The following is a 26,736-nucleotide window of genomic DNA, read 5'->3' on the forward strand; positions in this document are numbered from 1 at the left end:
GAGCATTGAAGATTGCCCTCAGCTCTAGGATGTTTATGGAGAGAACATACTCCTCCCGAGTCCATATCCCGAGCCATTAGCGAGACCCAGACTGCTTCCCATCCCAGCAGGCTGCCATCCGTGTTCACAATCACCCAGGTAGGTTTGCGGAAGCAGGTTCTCTGGGAGAGATGTTCCTGAGACAACCACCAAGGAAGAGAATCTCTTGTCTCCTGATCCAGATGTTATTGTGGAGACAGATCTGCATAATCCCAGTTCCATTGCTTGAGCATGCATAACTGCAGAGGTCTGAGATGGAACCGGGCAAACGGAATGATGTCCATGGCAGCTACCATCAGACCAATTACCTCCATACATTGGGCCACTGACGGTCGAGGAGGGGACTGAAGGGCAAGACAAGAGTCGAAGATCTTTGTTTTTCTGACCTCTGTCAGAAATATTTTCATTGATAAGGAATCTATTATGGTTCCCAAGAACACTACCCTTGTAGCTGGAATCAAGGAATTCTTTCCCAAATTTTGAGAAAATTCTGGGAGCTGTGGCAAGGCCAAATGGAAGAGCCATAAACTGGAAGTGTTTGTCTAGAAAAGCAAACCTCAGAAACTTTTGATGATCCCTGTAGATGGGAACATGCAGGTACGCATCCTTTAAATCTGTTGTCATGAATTGACCCTCTTGAACCAAGGAAAGAATGGAACGAATAGTTTACATCTTGAAGGTCGGTACTCTGAGGAACTTGTTTAGACTTTTGAGGTCTAAAATTGGTCTGAAAGTTCCCTCTTTTTTGGGAACCACGAACATATTGGAGTAGAATCCCAGACCCTGTTCCTGCATTGGAACAAGAACTATCACTCCCAGGTCGGAAAAACCTGGACACAGTGTAAGAACGCCTCTCTTTTTACCTGGTCTACAGATAATCTTGAGAGCAAAAACCTGCCCCTGGGAGGAAAGGTCTTGAACTCTAGTTTGTATACCTGGGACATGATGTCCACCAGCCAGGGATCCAGAACATCCCGAACTCAGGCCTAAGCGAAGAACGAAAGTATGCCCCCCACAAGATCCAGTCCCGGATCGGGGGCAGAACCTTCATGCTGACTTTGAGTTATTAACAGGCTTCTTAGATTGCTTCCCCTTGTTCCAAGACTGGTTGGACCTCCAGGAAGGCTTGGACTGTTCCTGCTATGCAGAGGGAGAGGAAGGCTTACCTTTGAAGTTTTGAAAGGAATGAAAATTACTCTGACATCCTTTCTGCTTATTCCTCTTATCCTGAGGAAGGAAATGACCCTTTCCTCCTGTAATGTCTGAAATAGTTTCAGCCAAGCCCGGACCAAACAAGGTTTTACCCTTGTAGGGAATCGCCAAGAGCTTAAACTCAGACGACACATACGCAGACCAGGACTTCAACCATAAAGCTCTGCGGGCCAGTACGGCAAAACAAAAACAGAATTTATGCTTACCTGATAAATTACTTTCTCCAACGGTGTGTCCGGTCCACGGCGTCATCCTTACTTGTGGGATATTCTCTTCCCCAACAGGAAATGGCAAAGAGTCCCAGCAAAGCTGGTCACATGATCCCTCCTAGGCTCCGCCCACCCCAGTCATTCGACCGACGGACAGGAGGAAATATATATAGGAGAAACCATATGATACCGTGGTGACTGTAGTTAGAGAAAATAATTCATCAGACCTGATTAAAAAACCAGGGCGGGCCGTGGACCGGACACACCGTTGGAGAAAGTAATTTATCAGGTAAGCATAAATTCTGTTTTCTCCAACATTGGTGTGTCCGGTCCACGGCGTCATCCTTACTTGTGGGAACCAATACCAAAGCTTTAGGACACGGATGAAGGGAGGGAGCAAATCAGGTCACCTAAATGGAAGGCACCACGGCTTGCAAAACCTTTCTCCCAAAAATAGCATCCGAAGAAGCAAAAGTATCAAATTTGTAAAATTTGGCAAAAAGTGTGCAGTGAAGACCAAGTCGCTGCCTTACATATCTGGTCAACAGAAGCCTCGTTCTTGAAGGCCCATGTGGAAGCCACAGCCCTAGTGGAGTGAGCTGTGATTCTTTCAGGAGGCTGCCGTCCGGCAGTCTCATAAGCCAATCGGATAATGCTTTTAAGCCAAAAGGAAAGAGAGGTAGAAGTCGCTTTTTGACCTCTCCTTTTACCAGAATAAACAACAAACAAGGAAGAATAAAACTACATTTAAACACCAAAAAAACTCTTAACCATCTCCGTGGAGATGTTGCCTGTGCAACGGCAAAGAGAATGACTGGGGTGGGCGGAGCCTAGGAGGGATCATGTGACCAGCTTTGCTGGGACTCTTTGCCATTTCCTGTTGGGGAAGAGAATATCCCACAAGTAAGGATGACGCCGTGGACCGGACACACCAATGTTGGAGAAAAATCTTTGCTCCCAACTTGTAGGGAAGCATCTGTAATAAAGGAATTGGCCAACTTAAGAGCATTGATCCTATCCTGGACCTCTTAAAGGGGAGTATCTGTCTGAATAGAATCAGACAACGCATCAAAACAGTATGCCGCCTCGCTGGTGACGGTAGCAATACACACTGCAGGTTGCCATTGTAAAGCCTGGTGTACATACATCTTTTTAAGTAACCCATCCAACTTCTTATCCATAGGATCCTTAAAGGAACAGCTTTCCTCTATGGGAATAGGGGTTCTCTTAGCAAAAGAGGAAATGGCCCCTTCCACCTTGGGGACCGTCTGCCAAGACTCCTTGATAGAGTCAGCTATTGGAAGCATCTTCTTAAAAATTGGGGATGGAGCAAAAGGGATACCAGGTCTCTCCCATTCCCAAGCAATAATCTCTGTAGCCCGGTCTGGTACAGGGAAAACCTCCACCATGGAAGGTACATCCAAATACTTGTTTAGCTTACTAGACTTCTTAGGATTGACTATGACAGTAGTGTCGGAGTCGTCCAAGGTAGCCAAACACTCCTTAAGTAACAAACAGAGGTATCCCAGCTTAAACCTGAAGGATACGACTTCAGCATCAGAAGAAGGAATTACACTATCTGAGATTTCATCAGGTAAGCATAAATTTAGTTTTCTTTCTAATGACACAATGAGTCCATGGATCATCATTAATTACCGTTTGGAATCAATACCCAAGCTAGAGTACACAGATGATAAGGGAGGGCCAAGACAGGAAACCTAAACGGAAGGCACCACTGCTTGAAAAACCTTTCTCCCAAAAGAGGCCTCAGCCGAGGCAAAAGAGTCAAATTTATAGAAGTTTGAAAAAATGTGAAGAGATGACCAGGTTGCAGGCTTGCAAATCTGTTCCATAAAGGCTTCATTTTGAATGCCCAGGAAGAGGGAACAACCCTTGCAAAGCCGTTACTCCCTAGGGAGGCTGCTATCCAGCAGTTTTATAAGCAAAGCAAATGATACTCTTCAGCCACAAAGTAAAAGAAGTAGCCATAGCTTTCTGTATCTTACGTTAAACAGAAGACTGATGAAAATCCTTAGTCGCCTGTAAAAAGAATCATAGTGCACGTACCACGTCCAGATTGTGTAGAAGCCGTTCCTCACAAAAAGAAGGATTAGGACACAAGGAGAGAACAACAATCTCCTAATTAATGTTCCAGTCTGAAACTACTTTAGGGAGAAACCCTAATTTAGTGTGTAAACCCACCTTATCCGAATGAAAAATAAGGTAAGGAGACTCATACTGTAAAGCTGAGAGCTCTGACACTCTACAAACAGAAGAAATAGCAACAAGAAACAAAACTTTCCAAGAAAACAATTTAATATCTAAGGAATGCAGCGGCTCAAACGGAGCCCCTTGAAAAACCTTAAGAATTACATTAAGGCTCCAAGGAGGAGTAACTGATTTGAACACAGGCCTGATCCTGACCAAGGCCTGACCAAACGAATGTACGTCTGGGAAGTCTGCCAGACGTTCATGTAACAAAACAGACAAGGCAGTTATTCGACCCTTTAGGAAACTTGTCAATAATCCCTTCTCCAAACCTTCTTGGAGAAAAGACCTAATTCTAGGAATCCGAACTCTACTCGTTTTTAAGAGTAGCCCTTGGATTCAAACCAGTATAAATATTTACGCCATATCTTATGGTTAAAATTTTACTAGTCCCAGGCTTACGAGCCTGAATCATGGTCTCAATGACCGATTCCGAAAATCCACGCTTGGATACAATAAAGCGTTCATCTTCAAGTAGTCAGCTTCACAGAAACTAGATTTGGATGAAAGAAGTGTCCTTGAAGTAGAAGGTCCTTCCTCAACTGAAGTCTCCAAGGTGGAAGATGTGACATGTCCACCAGGACTACATATCAAATCCTGCGAGGCCATGCCGGTGAAATGAGGATCACCAACTCCCTCTCCTGCTTAATTCGAGCCAAGACTCAAGGAAGAAAAGCAAACTGAGGAAATAGGTATATGAGACTGAAATTCCAAGGTACCGAAAGAGAGTCTATCAGTACAGTCTGAGGGTTGCTTGACCTCGACCCGTACCTCGGAAGCTTGGCATTCTGTCGAGAAGCGATGAGATCCAATTGCAACTGACCCCATTTGCGAATCGGGCTGGCAAAACACTTCCGGCTGGAGTTCCCACTCCCCCGGGTGAAAGGTCTGCCTACTTACGAAGACCGCCTCTCAGATGTCCACTTCTGGAATGTGGATCGTCGACAGACAGCAATTGTGGGCTCCGCTCACTGAACGATCTTGGCTACCTCTGTCATGGCCAAGGAAACTCAGAGTTCCTGACGGTTGATGTAAGCCATTGAGGTTATATTGCCCGACTGGAACCTGAAGAACCAGGCCGAAGCTGAGGCCAGGCTAGGAGAGGATTGAAGATTGCTCTCAATTCCAAAATGTTTATGGGTAGAACAGACTCTTAGAGAGCCCCAAACTGCTCCCCAGCCCAAAAGTCTGGCATCTGTTGTCACAATCACCCAGGAAGAATTGCAAAAGTAGGTTCCCTGGAAGAGAAGATTCTGAGACAACCACCAAAGTAGAGAATCCCTTGTATCCTGCTCCGACTGAGACCGCGGAGACAGATCCGCATAATCTCCATTCCACTACCTGAGTATGCTTAACTGCTGAGGTCTGAGGTGGAAACGGGCGAACGGGATGATGTCCATTGCCGCTACCATCAGCCCAATTACATCCATGCACTGGGCCACTGATGGCTGAGGAGAGGACTGAAGTGCTAGGCAAGAATTGAAATTCTTTGATTTCCTGACTACTCTCAGACTTCATTGATGAGATTAGTATAGTTCTCCAAGAAAACTACCCTTGTAATTGGAACTAAGGAACTCTTTCCCAAATTTACCTGAGACCGCAGGAAAAATAACCACATTTCCGTGCGTGATCTTGCTTGTTGAAAGGAAGGCGCCTGAACCAGAATGTCGTCCAGAGAAGGTGCCACTGCAATGCCCCGCAATCGGAGCACCACCAGCAGGTATCCCAGAATCATTGAGAAAATTCTGAGAGCTAAGGCAAGGCCGAAGAAAGAGCCATGAACTGGAAGTGCTTTTCTAGAAAAGCAAACCTTAGAAATGTGTGATGGTCCTTGTGGATGGGAACATGCAAGTATACATTCTTCAAATCCACTGTGGTCATAGTTGACCCTCTTGGACCAAAGGAAGAATGGAACGATAGTTTCCATCTTGAAGGACGGCACTCTGAGAAACTTGTTAAGACTCTTGAGATCTAAAATTGGTCTGAAGGGTGCCTTGGGAACCACGAACATATTAGAATAGAATCCCAGACCTCGTTCTTGCATTGGACCAGGAACTATCACTCCCAGGTCGGAGAGGTTCCAAACATAGTGTAAGAACGCCTCTCTTTTTGTCTTGTCTGCAGAAAATATTGAAAGCAGAAACCTGCCCCTGGGAAGAAAAGTCTTGAACTCTAGTTTGTATCCCTGGAACACAATGCCCACCGCCCAGGGATCTTGAACATCTTGAATCCAAGCCTGAGCAAAGAAGGAAAACCTGCCCCCAAAAAAATCTGGTCCGGTTCGGGTGCAGGCCCTTCATGCTGTCTTTGATTCAACAGCAGGCTTCTTGGATTGCTTTCCCCTATTCCAAGACTGATTGTCTTATCCTGAGGGGGGAATGTTCACAGTAATTAAGGCTGAGTGGACCTCGCCGGGGATCGAACCTGCAACCCTTGGGTTGCTACAGCGCTCAGCCACAGTGCCTTAGCATGCTGAGCTATCTGTCTTAGCATATCAGAAATTATCTCCGTCGAACCAGGTCCAAACAAGGTCTTTTCCATTGTAAGTATCACCAAAAAACATAATTTATGTAAGAACTTACCTGATAAATTCATTTCTTTCATATTAGCAAGAGTCCATGAGCTAGTGACGTATGGGATATACATTCCCACCAGGAGGGGCAACGTTTCCCAAACCTTAAAATGCCTATAAATACACCCCTCACCACACCCACAAATCAGTTTAACGAATAGCCAAGAAGTGGGGTGATAAGAAAAAAGTGCGAAAGCATATAAAATAAGGAATTGGAATAATTGTGCTTTATACAAAAAAATCATAACCACCACAAAAAGGGTGGGCCTCATGGACTCTTGCTAATATGAAAGAAATGAATTTATCAGGTAAGTTCTTACATAAATTATGTTTTCTTTCATGTAATTAGCAAGAGTCCATGAGCTAGTGACGTATGGGATAATGACTACCCAAGATGTGGATCTTTCCACGCAAGAGTCACTAGAGAGGGAGGGATAAAATAAAGACAGCTAATTCCTGCTGAAAATAATCCACACCCAAAATAAAGTTTAATGAAAACATAAGCAGAAGATTCAAACTGAAACCGCTGCCTGAAGTACTTTTCTACCAAAAACTGCTTCAGAAGAAGAAAAACACATCAAAATGGTAGAATTAGTAAAAGTATGCAAAGAGGACCAAGTTGCTGCTTTGCAAATCTGATCAATCGAAGCTTCATTCCTAAACGCCCAGGAAGTAGAAACTGACCTAGTAGAATGAGCTGTAATCCTTTGAGGCGGAGTTTTACCCGACTCGACATAGGCATGATGAATTAAAGATTTCAACCAAGATGCCAAAGAAATGGCAGAAGCTTTCTGGCTTTTTCTAGAACCAGAAAAGATGAAAAATAGACTAGAAGTCTTTCGGAAAGACTTAGTAGCTTCAACATAATAATACAAAGCTCTAACAACATCCAAAGAATGCAATGATTTCTCCTTAGAATTCTTAGGATTAGGACATAATGAAGGAACCACAATTTCTCTACTAATGTTGTTAGAATACACAACCTTAGGAAAAAATTCAAAAGAAGTTCGCAACACCGCCTTATCCTGATGAAAAATCAGAAAAGGAGACTCACAAGAAAGAGCAGATAATTCAGAGACTCTTCTGGCAGAAGAGATGGCCAAAAGAAACAAAACTTTCCAAGAAGAAGTTTAATGTCCAAATGAATGCATGTGTTCAAAAGGAGGAGCTAGAAGAGCCCCCAGAACCAAATTCAAACTCCAAGGAGGAGAAATTGACTGAATGACAAAAGAACAGAAAGGGCAGAGATTTGTCCTGTCAAGGAACTTGCGGACAAACCTTTATCTAAACCAACCTGAAGAAACTTGTAAAAAAATTCTCGGAATTCTAAAAGAATGCCAGGAAAAATGATGAGAAGACACTAAGAAATATAAGTCTTCCAGACTCTATAATATATCTCTCTAGATACAGATTTACGAGCCTGTAACATAGGATTAATCACAGAGTCAGAGAAACCTCTTTGACCAAGAATCAAGCATTCAATCTCCATACCCTTAAATTTAAAGATTTGAGATCCTGATGGAAAAAAGGACCTTGCGACAGAAGGTCTGGTCTTAACGGAAGAGCCCACGGTTGGCAAGAGGCCATCCGAAAAAGAATCTGTCCATGCTGGAGCTACCAGCAGAACAAACGAGCATTCCTTCAGAATCTTGGAGATTACTCTTGGAAGAAGAACTAGAGGCGGAGAGATATAGGCAGGATGATACTTCCAAGGAAGTGATAATGCATTCACTGCCTCCGCCTGAGGATCCCGGGGTCTGAACAGATACCTGGGAAGTTTCTTGTTTAGATGAGAAACCATCAGATCTATTTCTGGAAGTTCCCACATTTGAACAATCTGAAGAAACACCTCTGGGTGAAGAGACCATTCGCCCGGATACAACGTTTGACGACTGAGATAATCCGCTTCCTAATTGTCTATACCTGGGAAATGAACCGCAGAGATTAGACAGGAGCTGGATTCTGCCCAAACCAGAATTCGAGATACTTCTTTCATAGCCAGAGGACTGTGAGTCCCTCCTTGATGATTGATGTATGCCACAGTTGTGACATTGTCTGTCTGAAAACAAATGAACGACTCTCTCTTCAGAAGAGGCCAAGACTGAAGAGCTCTGAAAATTGCACGGAGTTCCAAAATATTGATCGGTAATCTCACCTCCTGAGATTCCCAAACCCCTTGTGCCGTCAGAGACCCCCACACAGCTCCCCAACCTGTAAGACTTGCATCTGTTGAAATTACAGTCCAGGTCGGAAGAACAAAAGAAGCCCCCTGAACTAAACGATTGTGATCTGTCCACCACGTCAGAGAGTGTCGTACAATCGGTTTTAAAGATATTAATTGAGATATATTTGTGTAATCCCTGCACCATTGGTTCAGCATACAGAGCTGAAGAGGTCGCATGTGCAAATGAGCAAAGGAGATCGCGTCCGATGCAGCAGTCATAAGACCTAAAATTTCCATGCATAAGGCTACCAAAGGGAATGATTGTGACTGAAGGTTTTGACAAGCTGATATCAATGTTAGACTTCTCTTGTCTGACAAAGACAGAGTCATAGACACTGAATCTACCTGGAAACCTAAAAAGGTTACCCTTGTCTGAGGAATCAATTAACTTTTTGGTAAATTGATCCTCCAACCATGATCTTGAAGAAACAACACAAGTCGATTCGTATGAGATTCTGTAAAATGTGAAGACTGAGCAAGTACCAAGATATTGTCCAAATAAGGAAATACCAATACCCTGTTCTCTGAATACAGACAGAAGGGCACCGAGAACCTTTGTAAAAATTCTTGGAGCTGATGCTAAGCCAAACAGTAGAGCCACAAAACTGGTAATGCTTGTCAAAAAAAGAGAATCTCAGAAACTAAAAGTGATCTGGATGAATCGGAATATGCAGATATGCATCCTGTAAATCTATTGTAGACATATAATGCCCTTGCTGAACAAAAGGCAGGATAGTCCTTACAGCTACCATCTTGAATGTTGGTATCCTTACATAACGATTCAATATTGATAGATCCGGAACTGGTCTGAAGGAATTGACCTTCTTTGGTACAATGAAGAGATAGAATAAAACCCCAGCCCCTGTTCCAGAACTGGAACTGGCATAATTACTCCAGCCAACTCTAGATCTGAAACACATTTCAGAAATGCTTGAGCCTTTGCTGGGTTTACTGGGACACGGGAAAGAAAAAAAAAAAAAAATCTCTTTGCAGGAGGCCTTAACTTGAAGCCAATTCTGTACCCTTCTGAAACAATGTTCTGAAACCAGAGATTGTGAACGGAATTGATCCAAATTTCTTTGAAAAGAACGTAAACTGCCCCATACCAGCTGAGCTGGAATGAGGGCCGCACCTTCATGGGGACTTAGGAGCTGGCTTTGGGTTTCTATAAGGCTTGGATATATTCCAAAGTGAAGAAGGTTTCCAAACTGATACCGCTCCTGAGGATGAAGGATCAGGCTTTTGTTCCTTGTTGTGATGAAAGGAACGAAAACAATTATTAGACCTAAATTTACCTCAGATTTTTTATCCTGTGGTAAAAAAGTTCCCTTCCTTCCAGTAACAGTTGAGATAAAAGAATCCAACTGAGAACCGAACAATTTATTACCCTGGAAAGAAAGGGATAGCAAAGTTGACTTAGAAGACATATCAGCATTCCAAGTTTTAAGCCATAAAGCTCTTCTAGCTAAAATAGTTAGAGACATATACCTGACATCAATTCTAATGATATCAAAGATGGCATCACAAATAAAATAATTAGCATGTTATAGAATAATAATGCTATGAGAATTATGATCTGTTACTTGTTGCGCTAAAGCTTCTAACCAAAAAGTTGAAGCTGCAGCAACATCCGCTAAAAATATAGCAGGAGTAGAGACAGCCCCATTAACCTTAGGGATTTTGTCCCAAACTCTAATCTGTCAGATGGCACAGGATACAATTGCTTAAAACGTTTTAAAAGGAGTAAATGAATTACCCAAATTATTCCATTCCCTGGAAATTACTTCAGAAATAGCATCAGGGAGAGAAAACACTTCTGGAATAACTACAGGAGATTTAAAAACCTTATTTAAACGTTTAGTTTTAGTATCAAGAGGACCAGAATCCTCTATTTCTAATGCAATTAATACTTCTTTAAATAAAGAACGAATAAATTCCATCTTGAACAAATACAAAGATTTATCAGCATCAACCTCTGAGACAGAAACCTCTGAACCAGAAGAACCATTATCAGTATCAGAATGATGATGTTCATTTAAAAATTCATCTGAAAAAAGAGAAATTTTAAAAGACTTTTATGTATACTAGAAGGAGAAATAACAGACATAGCCTTCTTAATGGATTTAGAAACAAAATCTCTTATGTTATCAGGAACACTCTGAGTATTAGATGTTGACGGAACAGCAACAGGTAATGTAACAGTACTAAAGGAAATTTTATCTGCATTAACAAGTTTGTCATAACATTTAATACAAACAACAGCTGAAGGAACAGATACCAAAAGTGATACACTTAGCTTTGGTAGCTCCAGCACCGGGCAGCGATTTTCCTGAAGTATCTTCTGACTCAGTTGCAACGTGGAACATCTTGCGATATGTAATAGAAAAAACAACATATAAAGCAAAAACGATCAAATTCCTTAAATGACAGTTTCAGGAATGGGAAAAAAATGCCAGTGAACAAGCTTCTAGCAACCAGAAGCAATAAATAATGAGACTTAAATAATGTGGAGACAAAAGTGACGCCCATATTTTTTTAGCGCCAAATAAGACGCCCACATTATTTGGCGCCTAAATGCTTTTGGCGCCAAAAATGACGCCACATCCGGAACGCCGACACTTTTGACGCATAAGAACGTCAAAAAATGACGCAACTTCCGGCAACACGTAAGACGCCGGAAACAGAAAAAATTTTTGCGCCAAAAAAGTCAGCGACAAGAATGACGCAATAAAATGAAGCATTTTCAGCCCCCGCGAGCCTAACAGCCCACAGGAAAAAAGTCAAATTTTTTTAAGGTAAGAAAAAATAATTGATTCAAATGCATTATCCCAAATATGAAACTGACTGTCTGAAAATAAGGAATGTTGAACATCCTGAGTCAAGGCAAATAAATCTTTGAATACATATATTTAGAACTTTATAAAAAAGTGCCCAACCATAGCTTAGAGTGTCACAGAAAATAAGACTTACTTACCCCAGGACACTCATCTACATGTTTGTAGAAAGCCAAACCAGTACTGAAACGAAAATCAGCAGAGGTAATGGTATATATAAGAGTATATCGTCGATCTGAAAAGGGAGGTAAGAGATGAATCTCTACGACCGATAACAGAGAACCTATGAAATAGACCCCGTAGAAGGAGATCATTGCATTCAAATAGGCAATACTCTCCTCACATCCCTCTGACATTCACTGCACGCTGAGAGGAAAACCGGGCTCCAACCTGCTGCGGAGCGCATATCAACGTAGAATCTAGCACAAACTTACTTCCCCACCTCCATAGGAGGCAAAGTTTGTAAAACTGATTTGTGGGTGTGGTGAGGGGTGTATTTATAGGCATTTTAAGGTTTGGGAAACTTTGCCCCTCCTGGTGGGAATGTATATCCCATACGTCACTAGCTCATGGACTCTTGCTAATTACATGAAAGAAATTTAGACTTAGATGAGACATCCACAGACCAAGATTTTAATCTAACTTAAGGGCCTTTATCCTATCCTGGATTTCTTTGAGAGGGGTGTCTGTCCTAATATAATCAGACAACGCATCAAACCAGTACGCCGCCGCACTGGTGACAGTAGCAATACCAACCACAGGTTGCCCTTGTAAACCCTCTTTTTATCCATAGGATCCTTAAAGGAACAACTATCCTCTATGGGAATAGTATCTCTCTTGGCTAGTGTGGAAATTGCCCCTTCCACCTTGGGTACCGTCTGCCAAGACTCCTTGATAGAGTCTACTATAGGAAACATCTTTTTTAAAAATAGGAGATGGAGAAAAGGGGATACCCGGTTTCTCCCATTCCTTAGCAATCATCTCTGTAGCCCTATCCGGTACAGGAAATACTTCCACCATGGAGGGCACGTAAAAATATTTGTATAGTTTGCTGGACTTTTTAGGATTGACTACGCCTGTAGTGTCGGAGTTGTCCAGGGTAACTAAAACTTCCTTAAGTAACAATCTGAGGCGTTCAAGCTTAAACCTGAAAGAAACGACTTCAGTATCAGATAAAGGTATTACACTGTCTGAGTCTGAGACTTCCGCTTCAGGGAAGAAACATTCGGAATAGCCACTACTGTATCAGCAACATTATTCACTGTTTGAATACATTTCCTCTTGCGCTCTCCCTGCAGCATAGGAAAGGCAGACAATGTATCAGATACAGCCGATGACATTAGAGAAGCGATGTCTTGCAAGGTAACTACAGGCGGAGTTTGAGAGGAAGCGCAGGGCACTGCATGTGTGGGCGATAAGAATTGGGACACTTGAGGAGAAATTTGCGGCATATATTGAACATTGTCAATAGACTCCTGAACAGCATCCGCCTTAGAAGGAGTTGGTTCAGAAAAATGTCTATCCCTATAAAATGTAAAGTTCTCTCCTACATGAGGAACAGAAAGGGATTGGTGGTTCCACATTGGCATCAAAACATATTGCAGGGCCTCTTGGTCCATTCTGACTCACAATGGATGATTTAATCAAATAAAATTCTAACATTTTTTAATAAAAATTAAAACAGAAAAAAACGTTATTGTCTCTTTAAATTTTAAAACTTAACTTTTTTATTTTCATGTGCAGAAAAAGCTACCCAAATAATGCAGAACACTTCTACACCTCAGCTTAACTCTGCTGAGGTGCCTACCTGCCCCTCTGACACCGGGTAAAAATCCCCTCAGTAAAAGATACGGAACTCAGCTGTAGATGTTATTTAACAAACCACTGTCCAGTCCTAACGCATGTGTCATTCTGAGGACTTTGTTTATAACCCTCTCTTCCTTCCGATAACAGGAAGTGCTGAGACAGTGGAGCGCAATAAAAATTGGCGCCACACATAGCTCCGCCCATCGTGGGCGTTTCAAAAAAGCAATCTCCCGGTTGGCATTTTATGTTAAAGTTAAGCCACTGGGAGTAGTGAAAAACCACCTCATACTGAGCCTGTGTGATTTAAGCCACCGGGAGCAGTGAAAAACACCTCAAGTCTATCTCCTCAGCCACAGTGCCTGCCTAAAAAGTGCTGTCGTATAAATCCCTTCCTTTTATCTATAGGAGGCTTAATGTCCCAATTTAATAAAGTGCTCCACTTCCTCTGAGATCCTTTTATTTTCCCAGACCCAGAATAAAAAGTCAGCACTTACCTCTTAAATCTGCCAGACAGCAAGGCAGCTCACTAGGTTTGAGAGGTCCTCTTCCTCACATAGCCCTGTAGAGAAAAGATAAAGTCAGAGTAATATTACTTAGGCTATCAGGATTAGGGCAGCATAAATTACATGGGAGGCGCAGTGAGAATTATGTCCCACAAGTTCCCATTGCTCTAAAGCCAAAACTGCTCTACTGAAGAGACCGTTATGGACTACGACTACACCCTAGAACAAAGCAGCACAATCTTGTACTACTTAAAAAATAATAAACTCTTGATTGAAGAATCTTTTACTAACACCTAACTTTACCACTTCCTTGCTCTAACGTAGGCAAAGAGAATGACTGGGGTGGGAGGGAAGGGAGGTGATATTTAACAGCTTTGCTGTGGTGCTCTTTGCCGCCTCCTGCTGGGTAGGAGTGATATTCCCAACAGTAATTAATGATGATCCGTGGAAGAAAAGGCGCTTGAGAGGTGACATGATTACTTTATATAAATACTGTATATTCAAGGCCCATATACAAAGACGGCAGAAGCTCTGTTTATTCCAAGAAAATTGTTTGTTACAAGAGGTCACAATTTAAGGTTGGAGGAAAGGAGATTTAATCTCCTGCAAAGGAAACATTTTTTTCACTTTAAGAGCAATAAAACTGTGGAACTCATTACCAAAGGAGGTAGTGAATGCCAATACCCTAGATACATTTAAAAATAGTCTGGATACATTTCTGTCTATAAACAAAATTCATGGATATGATTGCTTGTATTAAATGAGTCGCCTTTTAGTGGGATTATTTAATCTTAACTGGAGCTTTTTGTAAGTATTTTAGATTTGTATAGGTTGAACTCGATGGACTTTGGTCTTTTTTCAACCTCATCTACTATGACCAGATGAGGTGGTGGTTCTTACCGCCTCCTTCTTGGGCTCGCGGTCCAAATCTAGCCTGAGCAGTGACTGATTGACACGGAGAGCAAGGGACAGTGCCATGAGCCCTCCAGTCTTAATTTCATTCTCCCGCAGATCCAGGCGCAGTAATCTGGGTGACTCTGCTACAAATTCAGCTACAGCTACCGCACCTGATAAAGATAAAAAGCAGAAGCTTGATAAGACCACGTACAGATTGATTAACCTTTACTGATACAAAATATCTATAAATAGCGTGAAGGAATGGAAGAGCATTACCTTCGCATGTCAGTTTAGCAGATGCCAAGCCGAGTCTGAGAACACTGCGATTGCCAATTAGACCATTCTTAAGATGGCGGACTCCCTCATTCCCAATGGCATTGTGACCTAGGTTTAGTGTCTCTAGAGTCTGAGTGTGAGGCTAAGGGGTCAAGGCCGAGGGACAAAGACAGTGAAAGAGACAGATGAGAGGTAAAAGAGAAGAGATAAAGGAAAGATTGGGTGAAACAGGGTGATAAATTGTATTCAGATACAAGCAACATTTTATACTCTCTCAGCCACCAACACCTCCTCACCCTCTTCTCACGCTATATATAAAGACAGATAATAAGTCCTCACCAGACACATGCTCATATACACCATGCCAGTATGTGTCAGTTGGTTGTTCCAGAGCACCAAAGTGACCAATCCTTGTCTCTGCTCCTTAATCCCCTCACACAGGAATGCCAAACCTGGGAAGGATAAGAGGGTCAATAGAGGAAGAGAAAACAGAATTTATGTTTACCTGATAAATTACTTTCTCCAACGGTGTGTCCGGTCCACGGCGTCATCCTTACTTGTGGGATATTCTCTTCCCCAACAGGAAATGGCAAAGAGCCCAGCAAAGCTGGTCACATGATCCCTCCTAGGCTCCGCCTACCCCAGTCATTCGACCGACGTTAAGGAGGAATATTTGCATAGCAGAAACCATATGATACCGTGGTGACTGTAGTTAAAGAAAATAAATTATCAGACCTGATTAAAAAACCAGGGCGGGCCGTGGACCGGACACACCGTTGGAGAAAGTAATTTATCAGGTAAACATAAATTCTGTTTTCTCCAACATAGGTGTGTCCGGTCCACGGCGTCATCCTTACTTGTGGGAACCAATACCAAAGCTTTAGGACACGGATGAAGGGAGGGAGCAAATCAGGTCACCTAAATGGAAGGCACCACGGCTTGCAAAACCTTTCTCCCAAAAACAGCCTCAGAAGAAGCAAAAGTATCAAACTTGTAAAATTTGGTAAAAGTGTGCAGTGAAGACCAAGTCGCTGCCCTACATATCTGATCAACAGAAGCCTCGTTCTTGAAGGCCCATGTGGAAGCCACAGCCCTAGTGGAATGAGCTGTGATTCTTTCAGGAGGCTGCCGTCCGGCAGTCTCGTAAGCCAATCTGATGATGCTTTTAATCCAAAAAGAGAGAGAGGTAGAAGTTGCTTTTTGACCTCTCCTCTTACCAGAATAAACAACAAACAAGGAAGATGTTTGTCTAAAATCCTTTGTAGCATCTAAATAGAATTTCAGAGCGCGAACAACATCCAAATTGTGCAACAAACGTTCCTTCTTCGAAACAGGTTTCGGACACAAAGAAGGCACGACTATCTCCTGGTTAATGTTTTTGTTAGAAACAACTTTTGGAAGAAAACCAGGTTTAGTACGTAAAACCACCTTATCTGCATGGAACACCAGATAAGGAGGAGAACACTGCAGAGCAGATAATTCTGAAACTCTTCTAGCAGAAGAAATTGCAACTAAAAACAAAACTTTCCAAGATAATAACTTAATATCAACGGAATGTAAGGGTTCAAACGGAACCCCCTGAAGAACTGAAAGAACTAAGTTGAGACTCCAAGGAGGAGTCAAAGGTTTGTAAACAGGCTTGATTCTAACCAGAGCCTGAACAAAGGCTTGAACATCTGGCACAGCTGCCAGCTTTTTGTGAAGTAATACCGACAAGGCAGAAATCTGTCCCTTCAAGGAACTTGCAGATAACCCTTTCTCCAATCCTTCTTGGAGAAAAGATAGAATCTTAGGAATCTTTACCTTGTCCCAGGGGAATCCTTTAGATTCACACCAACAGATATACTTTTTCCATATTTTGTGGTAAATTTTTCTAGTTACAGGCTTTCTGGCCTGAACAAGAGTATCAATAACAGAATCTGAGAACCCTCGTTTTGATAAAATCAAGCGTTCAATCTCCAAGCAGTCAGCTGGAGTGAGACCAGATTCGGATGTTCGAATGGACCTTGGACAAGAAGGTCTCGTCTCAAAGGTAGCTTCCATGGTGGAGCCGATGACATATTCACCAGATCTGCATACCAAGTCCTGCGTGGCCACGCAGGAGCTATCAAGATCACCGACGCCCTCTCCTGATGGATCCTGGCTACCAGCCTGGGGATGAGAGGAAACGGCGGGAATACATAAGCTAGTTTGAAGGTCCAAGGTGCTACTAGTGCATCTACTAGAGTCGCCTTGGGATCCCTGGATCTGGACCCGTAGCAAGGAACCTTGAAGTTCTGACGAGAGGCCATCAGATCCATGTCTGGAATGCCCCACAGTTGAGTGATTTGGGCAAAGATTTCCGGATGAAGTTCCCACTCCCCCGGATGCAATGTCTGACGACTCAGAAAATCCGCTTCCCAATTTTCCACTCCTGGGATGTGGATTGCAGATAGGTGGCAGGAGCGAGTCTCCGCCCATTGAATGATTTTGGTCACTTCTTCCATCGCCAGGGAACTCCTTGTTCCCCCCTGATGGTTGATGTACGCAACAGTCGTCATGTTGTCTGATTGAAACCGTATGAACTTGGCCTTTGCTAGCTGAGGCCAAGCCTTGAGAGCATTGAATATCGCTCTCAGTTCCAGAATATTTATCGGTAGAAGAGATTCTTCCCGAGACCAAAGACCCTGAGCTTTCAGGGATCCCCAGACCGCGCCCCAGCCCATCAGACTGGCGTCGGTCGTGACAATGACCCACTCTGGTCTGCGGAAGGTCATCCCTTGTGACAGGTTGTCCAGGGACAGCCACCAACGGAGTGAGTCTCTGGTCCTCTGATTTACTTGTATCTTTGGAGACAAGTCTGTATAGTCCCCATTCCACTGACTGAGCATGCACAGTTGTAATGGTCTTAGATGAATGCGCGCAAAAGGAACTATGTCCATTGCCGCTACCATCAAACCTATTACTTCCATGCACTGCGCTATGGAAGGAAGAGGAACTGAATGAAGTGCCCGACAAGAGTTTAAAAGTTTTGTTTTTCTGGCCTCTGTCAGAAAAATCCTCATTTCTAAGGAGTCTATTATTGTTCCCAAGAAGGGAACCCTTGTCGACGGAGATAGAGAACTCTTTTCCTCGTTCACTTTCCATCCGTGAGATCTGAGAAAGGCCAGGACTATGTCCGTGTGAGCCTTTGCTTGAGGAAGGGACGACGCTTGAATCAGAATGTCGTCCAAGTAAGGTACTACTGCAATGCCCCTTGGTCTTAGCACCGCTAGAAGGGACCCTAGCACCTTTGTGAAAATCCTTGGAGCAGTGGCTAATCCGAAAGGAAGCGCCACGAACTGGTAATGCTTGTCCAGGAATGCGAACCTTAGGAACCGATGATGTTCCTTGTGGATAGGAATATGTAGATACGCATCCTTTAAATCCACCGTGGTCATGAATTGACCTTCCTGGATGGAAGGAAGAATTGTTCGAATGGTTTCCATCTTGAACGATGGAACCTTGAGAAACTTGTTTAAGATCTTGAGATCTAAGATTGGTCTGAACGTTCCCTCTTTTTTGGGAACTATGAACAGATTGGAGTAGAACCCCATCCCTTGTTCTCCTAATGGAACAGGATGAATCACTCCCATTTTTAGCAGGTCTTCTACACAATGTAAGAATGCCTGTCTTTTTATGTGGTCTGAAGACAATTGAGACCTGTGGAACCTCCCCCTTGGGGGAAGCCCCATGAATTCCAGAAGATAACCTTGGGAGACTATTTCTAGTGCCCAAGGATCCAGAACATCTCTTGCCCAAGCCTGGGCGAAGAGAGAGAGTCTGCCCCCCACCAGATCCGGTCCCGGATCGGGGGCCAACATCTCATGCTGTCTTGGTAGCAGTGGCAGGTTTCTTGGCCTGCTTTCCCTTGTTCCAGCCTTGCATTGGTCTCCAGGCTGGCTTGGCTTGAGAAGTATTACCCTCTTGTTTAGAGGACGTAGCACTTGGGGCTGGTCCGTTTCTACGAAAGGGACGAAAATTAGGTTTATTTTTGGCCTTGAAAGACCTATCCTGAGGAAGGGCGTGGCCCTTACCCCCAGTGATATCAGAGATAATCTCTTTCAAGTCAGGGCCAAACAGCGTTTTCCCCTTGAAAGGAATGTTAAGTAGTTTGTTCTTGGAAGACGCATCCGCTGACCAAGATTTCAACCAAAGCGCTCTGCGCGCCACAATAGCAAACCCAGAATTTTTCGCCGCTAACCTAGCCAATTGCAAAGTGGCGTCTAGGGTGAAAGAATTAGCCAATTTGAGAGCACGGATTCTGTCCATGATCTCCTCATAAGGAGGAGAATCACTATCGATCGCCTTAACTAGTTCATCGAACCAGAAACACGCGGCTGTAGTGACAGGTACAATGCATGAAATTGGTTGTAGAAGGTAACCTTGCTGCACAAACATCTTTTTAAGCAAACCTTCTAATTTTTTATCCATAGGATCTTTGAAAGCACAACTATCTTCTATGGGTATAGTGGTGCGTTTGTTTAAAGTAGAAACCGCTCCCTCGACCTTGGGGACTGTCTGCCATAAGTCCTTTCTGGGGTCGACCATAGGAAACAATTTTTTAAATATGGGGGGAGGGACGAAAGGTATACCGGGCCTTTCCCATTCTTTATTTACAATGTCCGCCACCCGCTTGGGTATAGGAAAAGCTTCTGGGAGCCCCGGGACCTCTAGGAACTTGTCCATTTTACATAGTTTCTCTGGGATGATCAAATTCTCACAATCATCCAGAGTGGATAATACCTCCTTAAGCAGAGCGCGGAGATGTTCCAACTTAAATTTAAATGTAATCACATCGGGTTCAGCTTGTTGAGAAATTTTCCCTGAATCTGAAATTTCTCCCTCAGACAAAACCTCCCTGGCCCCCTCAGACTGGTGTAGGGGCATTTCAGAACCATTATCATCAGCGTCCTCATGCTCTTCAGTAGCTAAAACAGAGCAGTCGCGCTTACGCTGATAAGTGGGCATTTTGGCTAAAATGTTTTTGATAGAATTATCCATTACAGCCGTTAATTGTTGCATAGTAAGGAGAATTGGCGCGCTAGATGTACTAGGGGCCTCCTGAGTGGGCAAGACTCGTGTAGACGAAGGAGGGAATGATGCAGTACCATGCTTACTCCCCTCACTTGAGGAATCATCTTGGGCATCATTTTCAGTGTCACATAAATCACATTTATTTAAATGAGAAGGAACCCTGGCTTCCCCACATTCAGAACACAGTCTATCTGGTAGTTCAGACATGTTAAACAGGCATAAACTTGATAACAAAGTACAAAAAACGTTTTAAAATAAAACCGTTACTGTCACTTTAAATTTTAAACTGAACACACTTTATTACTGCAATTGCGAAAAAGTATGAAGGAATTGTTCAAAATTCACCAAAATTTCACCACAGTGTCATAAAGCCTTAAAAGTATTGCACACCAAATTTGGAAGGATTAACCCTTAAAATAACGGAACCGGAGCCGTTTTTAACTTTAACCCCTTTACAGTCCCTGGTATCTGCTTTGCTGAGACCCAACCAAGCCCAGAGGGGAATACGATACCAAATGAAGCCTTCAGAAAGTCTTTTCTATGTATTAGAGCTCCTCACACATGCGACTGCATGTCATGCCTCTCAAAAACAAGTGCGCAATACCGGCGCGAAAATGAGGCTCTGCCTATGATTAGGGAAAGCCCCTAAAGAATAAGGTGTCTAAAACAGTGCCTGCCGATATTATTTTATCAAAATACCCAGATTAAATGATTCCTCAAGGCTAAATATGTGTAATATATGAATCGATTTAGCCCAGAAAAAGTCTACAGTCATAATAAGCCCTTGTGAAGCCCTTATTTACTTGCTGAATAAACATGGCTTACCGGATCCCATAGGGAAAATGACAGCTTCCAGCATTACATCGTCTTGTTAGAATGTGTCATACCTCAAGCAGCAAAAGTCTGCACACTGTTCCCCCAACTGAAGTTAATTCCTCTCAACAGTCCTGTGTGGAACAGCCATGGATTTTAGTAACGGTTGCTAAAATCATTTCCCTCTTACAAACAGAATTCTTCATCTCTTTTCTGTTTCAGAGTAAATAGTACATACCAGCACTATTTTAAAATAACAAACTCTTGATTGAATAATAAAAACTACAGTTAAACACTAAAAAAAAACTCTAAGCCATCTCCGTGGAGATGTTGCCTGTACAACGGCAAAGAGAATGACTGGGGTAGGCGGAGCCTAGGAGGGATCATGTGACCAGCTTTGCTGGGCTCTTTGCCATTTCCTGTTGGGGAAGAGAATATCCCACAAGTAAGGATGACGCCGTGGACCGGACACACCTATGTTGGAGAAACAGAAAAGGCTGGAGAGAAGCACAGGGAGCAAGGACTACAGAAAGCTGGCGGGAGAGTGGGGCCAAAAGGAGTCATCGTTAAAACTGTAGTGACTACTGTAAAGAGAAAGCAGCAATCTACTATTAGACGTGTACAACAATCAATTATGGGTCCAAAAAAGGTAAAAGCAGAAAAAAATAGAGAGGTACAATAATCTAATATAGAGCGGGGCAATAATCTAATATAAAAAAGGGAAGATGGTTGGATGCTACCAGAAGAGAGATTTGAAGATGACTAGAGATAATTGTCAAGAACGACCACAGACGGGTAGAAGAGGCTGAGACAAGCACTGAAGGCTACAAGATAAAGGGATGATCAGAGAAGAGAATAGGAAGCTATTAAGATACCATCAGAATATGAAAAGGCTACAGGGATACAAAGAACAAGACTCACCAGAATCCATGATGTGATTGTTCCGCAAGTCCAGGATCTGAATACAGCTGTTAAACTTGAGAACGTTCCCCAGCTGAGCTGAGTCCTGGAGGCTGTTGAGGCGATTATCCGCAAGGTAGAGTTCCCGTAACACTATGTTCATCTTCAGGGCCGTAGCTAAAATGAAGACAACGTGTGAATGAAGATTAATGCACAAGTCCAACAGCAGGTTTATAAGATAACATAATTTATGTAAGAACTTACCTGATAAATTCATTTCTTTCATATTAGCAAGAGTCCATGAGCTAGTGACGTATGGGATATACATTCCTACCAGGAGGGGCAAAGTTTCCCAAACCTTAAAATGCCTATAAATACACCCCTCACCACACCCACAATTCAGTTTAACGAATAGCCAAGAAGTGGGGTGATAAGAAAAAAGTGCGAAAGCATATAAAATAAGGAATTGGAATAATTGTGCTTTATACAAAAAAATCATAACCACCACAAAAAAGGGCGGGCCTCATGGACTCTTGCTAATATGAAAGAAATGAATTTATCAGGTAAGTTCTTACATAAATTATGTTTTCTTTCATGTAATTAGCAAGAGTCCATGAGCTAGTGACGTATGGGATAATGACTACCCAAGATGTGGATCTTTCCACACAAGAGTCACTAGAGAGGGAGGGATAAAATAAAGACAGCCAATTCCTGCTGAAAATAATCCACACCCAAAATAAAGTTTAATGAAAAACATAAGCAGAAGATTCAAACTGAAACCGCTGCCTGAAGTACTTTTCAACCAAAAACTGCTTCAGAAGAAGAAAATACAACAAAATGGTAGAATTTGGTAAAAGTATGCAAAGAGGACCAAGTTGCCGCTTTGCAAATCTGATCAACCGAAGCTTCATTCCTAAACGCCCAGGAAGTAGAAACTGACCTAGTAGAATGAGCTGTAATCCTATGAGGCGGAGTCTTACCCGACTCAACATAGGCAAGATGAATTAAAGATTTCAACCAAGATGCCAAAGAAATGGCAGAAGTTTTCTGGCCTTTCTAAAACCGGAAAAGATAACAAATAAACTAGAAGTCTTTCGGAAAGACTTAGTAGCTTCAACATAATATTTCAAAGCTCTAATAACATCCAAAGAATGCAACGATTTCTCCTTAGAATTCTTAGGATTTAGGACATAATGAAGGAACCACAATGTGTCTACTAATGTTGTTGGAATTTACAACTTAGGTAAAAATTCAAAAGAAGTTCGCAACACCGCCTTATCCTGATGAAAAATCAGAAAAGGAGACTCACAAGAAAGAGCAGATAATTCAGAAACTCTTCTGGCAGAAGAGATGGCCAAAAGGAACAAAACTTTCCAAGAAAGTAATTTAATATCCAATGAATGCATAGGTTCAAATGGAGGAGCTTGAAGAGCCCCCAGAACCAAATTCAAACTCCAAGGAGGAGAAATTGACTTAATGACAGGCTTTATATGAACCAAAGCTTGTACAAAACAATGAATATCAGGAAGAATAGCAATCTTTCTGTGAAAAAGAACAGAAAGAGCAGAGATTTGACCTTTCAAGGAACTTGCGGACAAACCCTTATCTAAACCATCCTGAAGAAACTGTAATATTCTCGGTATTCTAAAAGAATGCCAAGAAAAATGATGAGAAAGACACCAAGAAATATAAGTCTTCCAGACTCTATAATATATCTCTCTGGATACAGATTTACGAGCCTGTAACATAGTATTAATCACAGAGTCAGAGAAACCTCTTTGACCAAGAATCAAGCGTTCAATCTCCATACCTTTAAATTTAAGGATTTCAGATCCTGATGGAAAAAAGGACCCTGAGACAAAAGGTCTGGTCTTAACGGAAGAGTCCACGGTTGGCAAGAGGCCATCCGGACAAGATCCGCATACCAAAACCTGTGAGGCCATGCCGGAGCTACCAGCAGAACAAACGAGCATTCCTTCAGAATCTTGGAGATTACTCTTGGAAGAAGAACTAGAGGCGGAAAGATATAGGCAGGATGATACTTCCAAGGAAGTGATAATGCATCCACTGCCTCCGCCTGAGGATCCCGGGATCTGGACAGATACCTGGGAAGTTTCTTGTTTAGATGAGAAGCCATCAGATCTATTTCTGGAAGTTCCCACATTTGAACAATCTGAAGAAATACCTCTGGGTGAAGAGACCATTCGCCCGGATGCAACGTTTGGCGACTGAGATAATCCGCTTTCCAATTGTCCATACCTGGGATATGAACCGCAGAGATTAGACAGGAGCTGGATTCCGCCCAAACCAAAATTCGAGATACTTCTTTCATAGCCAGAGGACTGTGAGTCCCTCCTTGATGATTGATGTATGCCACAGTTGTGACATTGTCTATCTGAAAACAAATGAACAACTCTCTCTTCAGAAGAGGCCAAGACTGAAGAGCTCTGAAAATTGCACGGAGTTCCAAAATATTGATCGGAAATCTCACCTCCTGAGATTCCCAAACCCCTTGTGCTGTCAGATACCCCCACACAGCTCCCCAACCTGTAAGACTTGCATCTGTTGAGATTATAGTCCAGGTCGGAAGAACAAAGAAGCCCCCTGAACTAAACGATGGTGATCTGTCCACCATGTCAGAGTGTGTCGTAAAATCGGTTTAAAGATATTAATTGAGATATCTTTGAGTAATCCCTGCACCATTGGTTCAGCATACAGAGCTGAAGAGGTCGCATGTGAAAACGAGCAAAGGAGATCGCATCTGATGCGGCAGTCCTAAGACCCAACATTTCCATGCATAAGGCTACCAAAGGGAATGATTGTGACTGAAGGTTTTGACAAGCTGATATCAATGTTAAACTTCTCTTGTCTGACAAGGACAGAGTCATAGACACTGAATTTATCTAGAAACCTAAAAAGGTTACCCTTGTCTGAGGAATCAATGAACTGATTGGTAAATTGATCCTCCAACCATGAACTTGAAGAAACAACACAAGTCGATTCGTATGAGATTCTTCGAAAATGAGAAGACTGAGCAAGTACCAAGATATCGTCCAAATAAGGAAATACCAAAACCCTATTCTCTGATTACAGAAAGAAGGGCACCGAGAACCTTTGAAAAAAATTATTGGAACTGAGGCTAGGCCAAACGGTAGAGCCACAAAACTGGTAATGCTTGTCTAAAAAGAGAATCTCAGACACTAAAAGTGATCTGGATGAATCGGAATATGCAGATACACATCCTGTAAATCTATTGTAGACATATAATGCCCTTGCTAAACAAAAGGCAGGATAGTCCTACAGTAACCATCTTGAATGTTGGTATCCTAACATAACGATTCAATAATGATAGATCCGGAACTGGTCTGAAGGAATTGACCTTCTTTGGTACAATGAAGAGATAAAATAAAACCCCAGCCCCTGTTCCAGAACTGGAACTGGCATAAATACTCCAGCCAACTCTAGATCTGAAACACATTTCAGAAATGCTGAGCCTTTGCTGTGTTAACTGGGACACGGGAAAGAAAAGAATCTCTTAGCAGGAGGCCTTAACTTGAAGCCAATTCTGTACCTTTCTGAAACAATGTTTCTGAAACCAGAGATTAAGAACGGAATTGATCCAAATTTCTTTGAAGAAAACGTAATCTGCCCCATACCAGCTGAGCTGGAATAAGGGCCGCACCTTCATAGGTACTTAGGAGCTGGCTATAGGTTTCTATAAGGCTTGGATATATTCCAAACTGGAAATAGTTTCCAAACTGATACCGCTCCTGAGGATGAAGGATCAGGCTTTTGTTCCTTGTTGTGAGGAAAGGAACGAAAATGATTATTTACCCTGGAAAGAAAGGGAAAGCAAAGTTGACTTAGAAGACATGTCAGCATTCCAAGTTTAATCCATAAAGCTTTTCTAGCTAAAATAGCTAGAGACATATACCTGACATCAACTCTAATGATATCAAAAGATGGTATCACCAATAAAATTATTAGCATGTTATAGAATAATAATAATGCTATAAAATTATGATCTGTTACTTGTTGCGCTAAAGCTTCTAACCAAAAAGTTGAAGCTGCAGCAACATCCGCTAAAAATATAGCAGGTCTAAGAAGATTACCTGAACATAAGTAAGCTTTTCTTAGAAAGGATTCAATTTTCCTATCTAAAGGATCCTTAAATGAAGTACTATCTGCCGTAGGAATAGTAGTACATTAGCAGGAGTAGAGACAGCCCTATAACCTTAGGGATTTTTGTCCCAAAAAACTCTAATCTGTCAGATGGCACAGGATATAATTTGCTTAAACGTCTAGAAGGAGTAAATAAATTACCCAAATTATTCCATTCCCTGGAAATTACTTCAGAAATAGCATCAGGGAGATAAAACACTTCTGGAATAACTACAGGAGATTTAAAAACCTTATTTAAACGTTTACATTTAGTATCAAGAGGACCAGAATCCTCTATTTCTAATGCAAATAACACTTCTTTAAGTAAAGAACGAATAAATTCCATCTTGAACAAATACAAAGATTTATCAGCATCAACCTCTGAGACAGAAACCTCTGAACCAGAAGAACCATTATCAGTATCAGAATGATGATGTTCATTTAAAAATTCATCTGAAAAAAGAGAAGTTTTAAAAGACTTTTATGTATACTAGAAGGAGAAATAACAGACATAGCCTTCTTAATGGATTTAAAAAATAAAATCTCTTATGTTATCAGGAACACTCTGAAAATTAGATGTTGACGGAACAGCAACAGGTAATGTAACAGTACTAAAGGAAATTTTATCTGCATTAATAAGTTTGACATGACATGCAATACAAACAACAGCTGGAGAAACAGATACCAAAAGTTTATAGCAGATACACTTAGCTTGGTAGCTCCAGCACTGTGCAGTGATTTTCCTGAAGTATCTTCTGACTCAGTTGCAACGTGGAACATCTTGCAATATGTAAAAGAAAAAAAAACAACATATAAAGCAAAATTGATCAAATTCCTTAAATGACAGTTTCAGGAATGGGAAAAAAATGCCAGTGAACAAGCTTCTAGCAACCAGAAGCAATAAATAATGAGACTTAAATAATGTGGAGACAAAAATGACGCCCATATTTTTTAGCGCCAAAAAAAG

General features: G+C 42.1%; 1 protein-coding gene across 3 annotated transcripts in view; it reads right to left on the reverse strand.

Moving 5' to 3' along the window:
* Positions 1 to 26,736, reverse strand: part of PPP1R37 (protein phosphatase 1 regulatory subunit 37) — a 242,948-nt gene that overhangs the window by 66,729 nt on the left and 149,483 nt on the right. For all 3 annotated transcript variants that reach the window (XM_053688799.1, XM_053688801.1, XM_053688800.1), the window contains exons 7-10: positions 21,630 to 21,785; positions 15,180 to 15,292; positions 14,841 to 14,982; positions 14,568 to 14,734 (exon numbers count right to left, since the gene is read on the reverse strand). In XM_053688799.1, coding sequence (XP_053544774.1) covers positions 14,568 to 14,734; positions 14,841 to 14,982; positions 15,180 to 15,292; positions 21,630 to 21,785 — 578 coding nt within the window. The remainder of the gene's footprint in view (positions 1 to 14,567; positions 14,735 to 14,840; positions 14,983 to 15,179; positions 15,293 to 21,629; positions 21,786 to 26,736) is intronic.

This window comes from Bombina bombina, chromosome 7 (assembly GCF_027579735.1).
Source record: "Bombina bombina isolate aBomBom1 chromosome 7, aBomBom1.pri, whole genome shotgun sequence".
Lineage (NCBI taxonomy): Eukaryota > Metazoa > Chordata > Amphibia > Anura > Bombinatoridae > Bombina > Bombina bombina.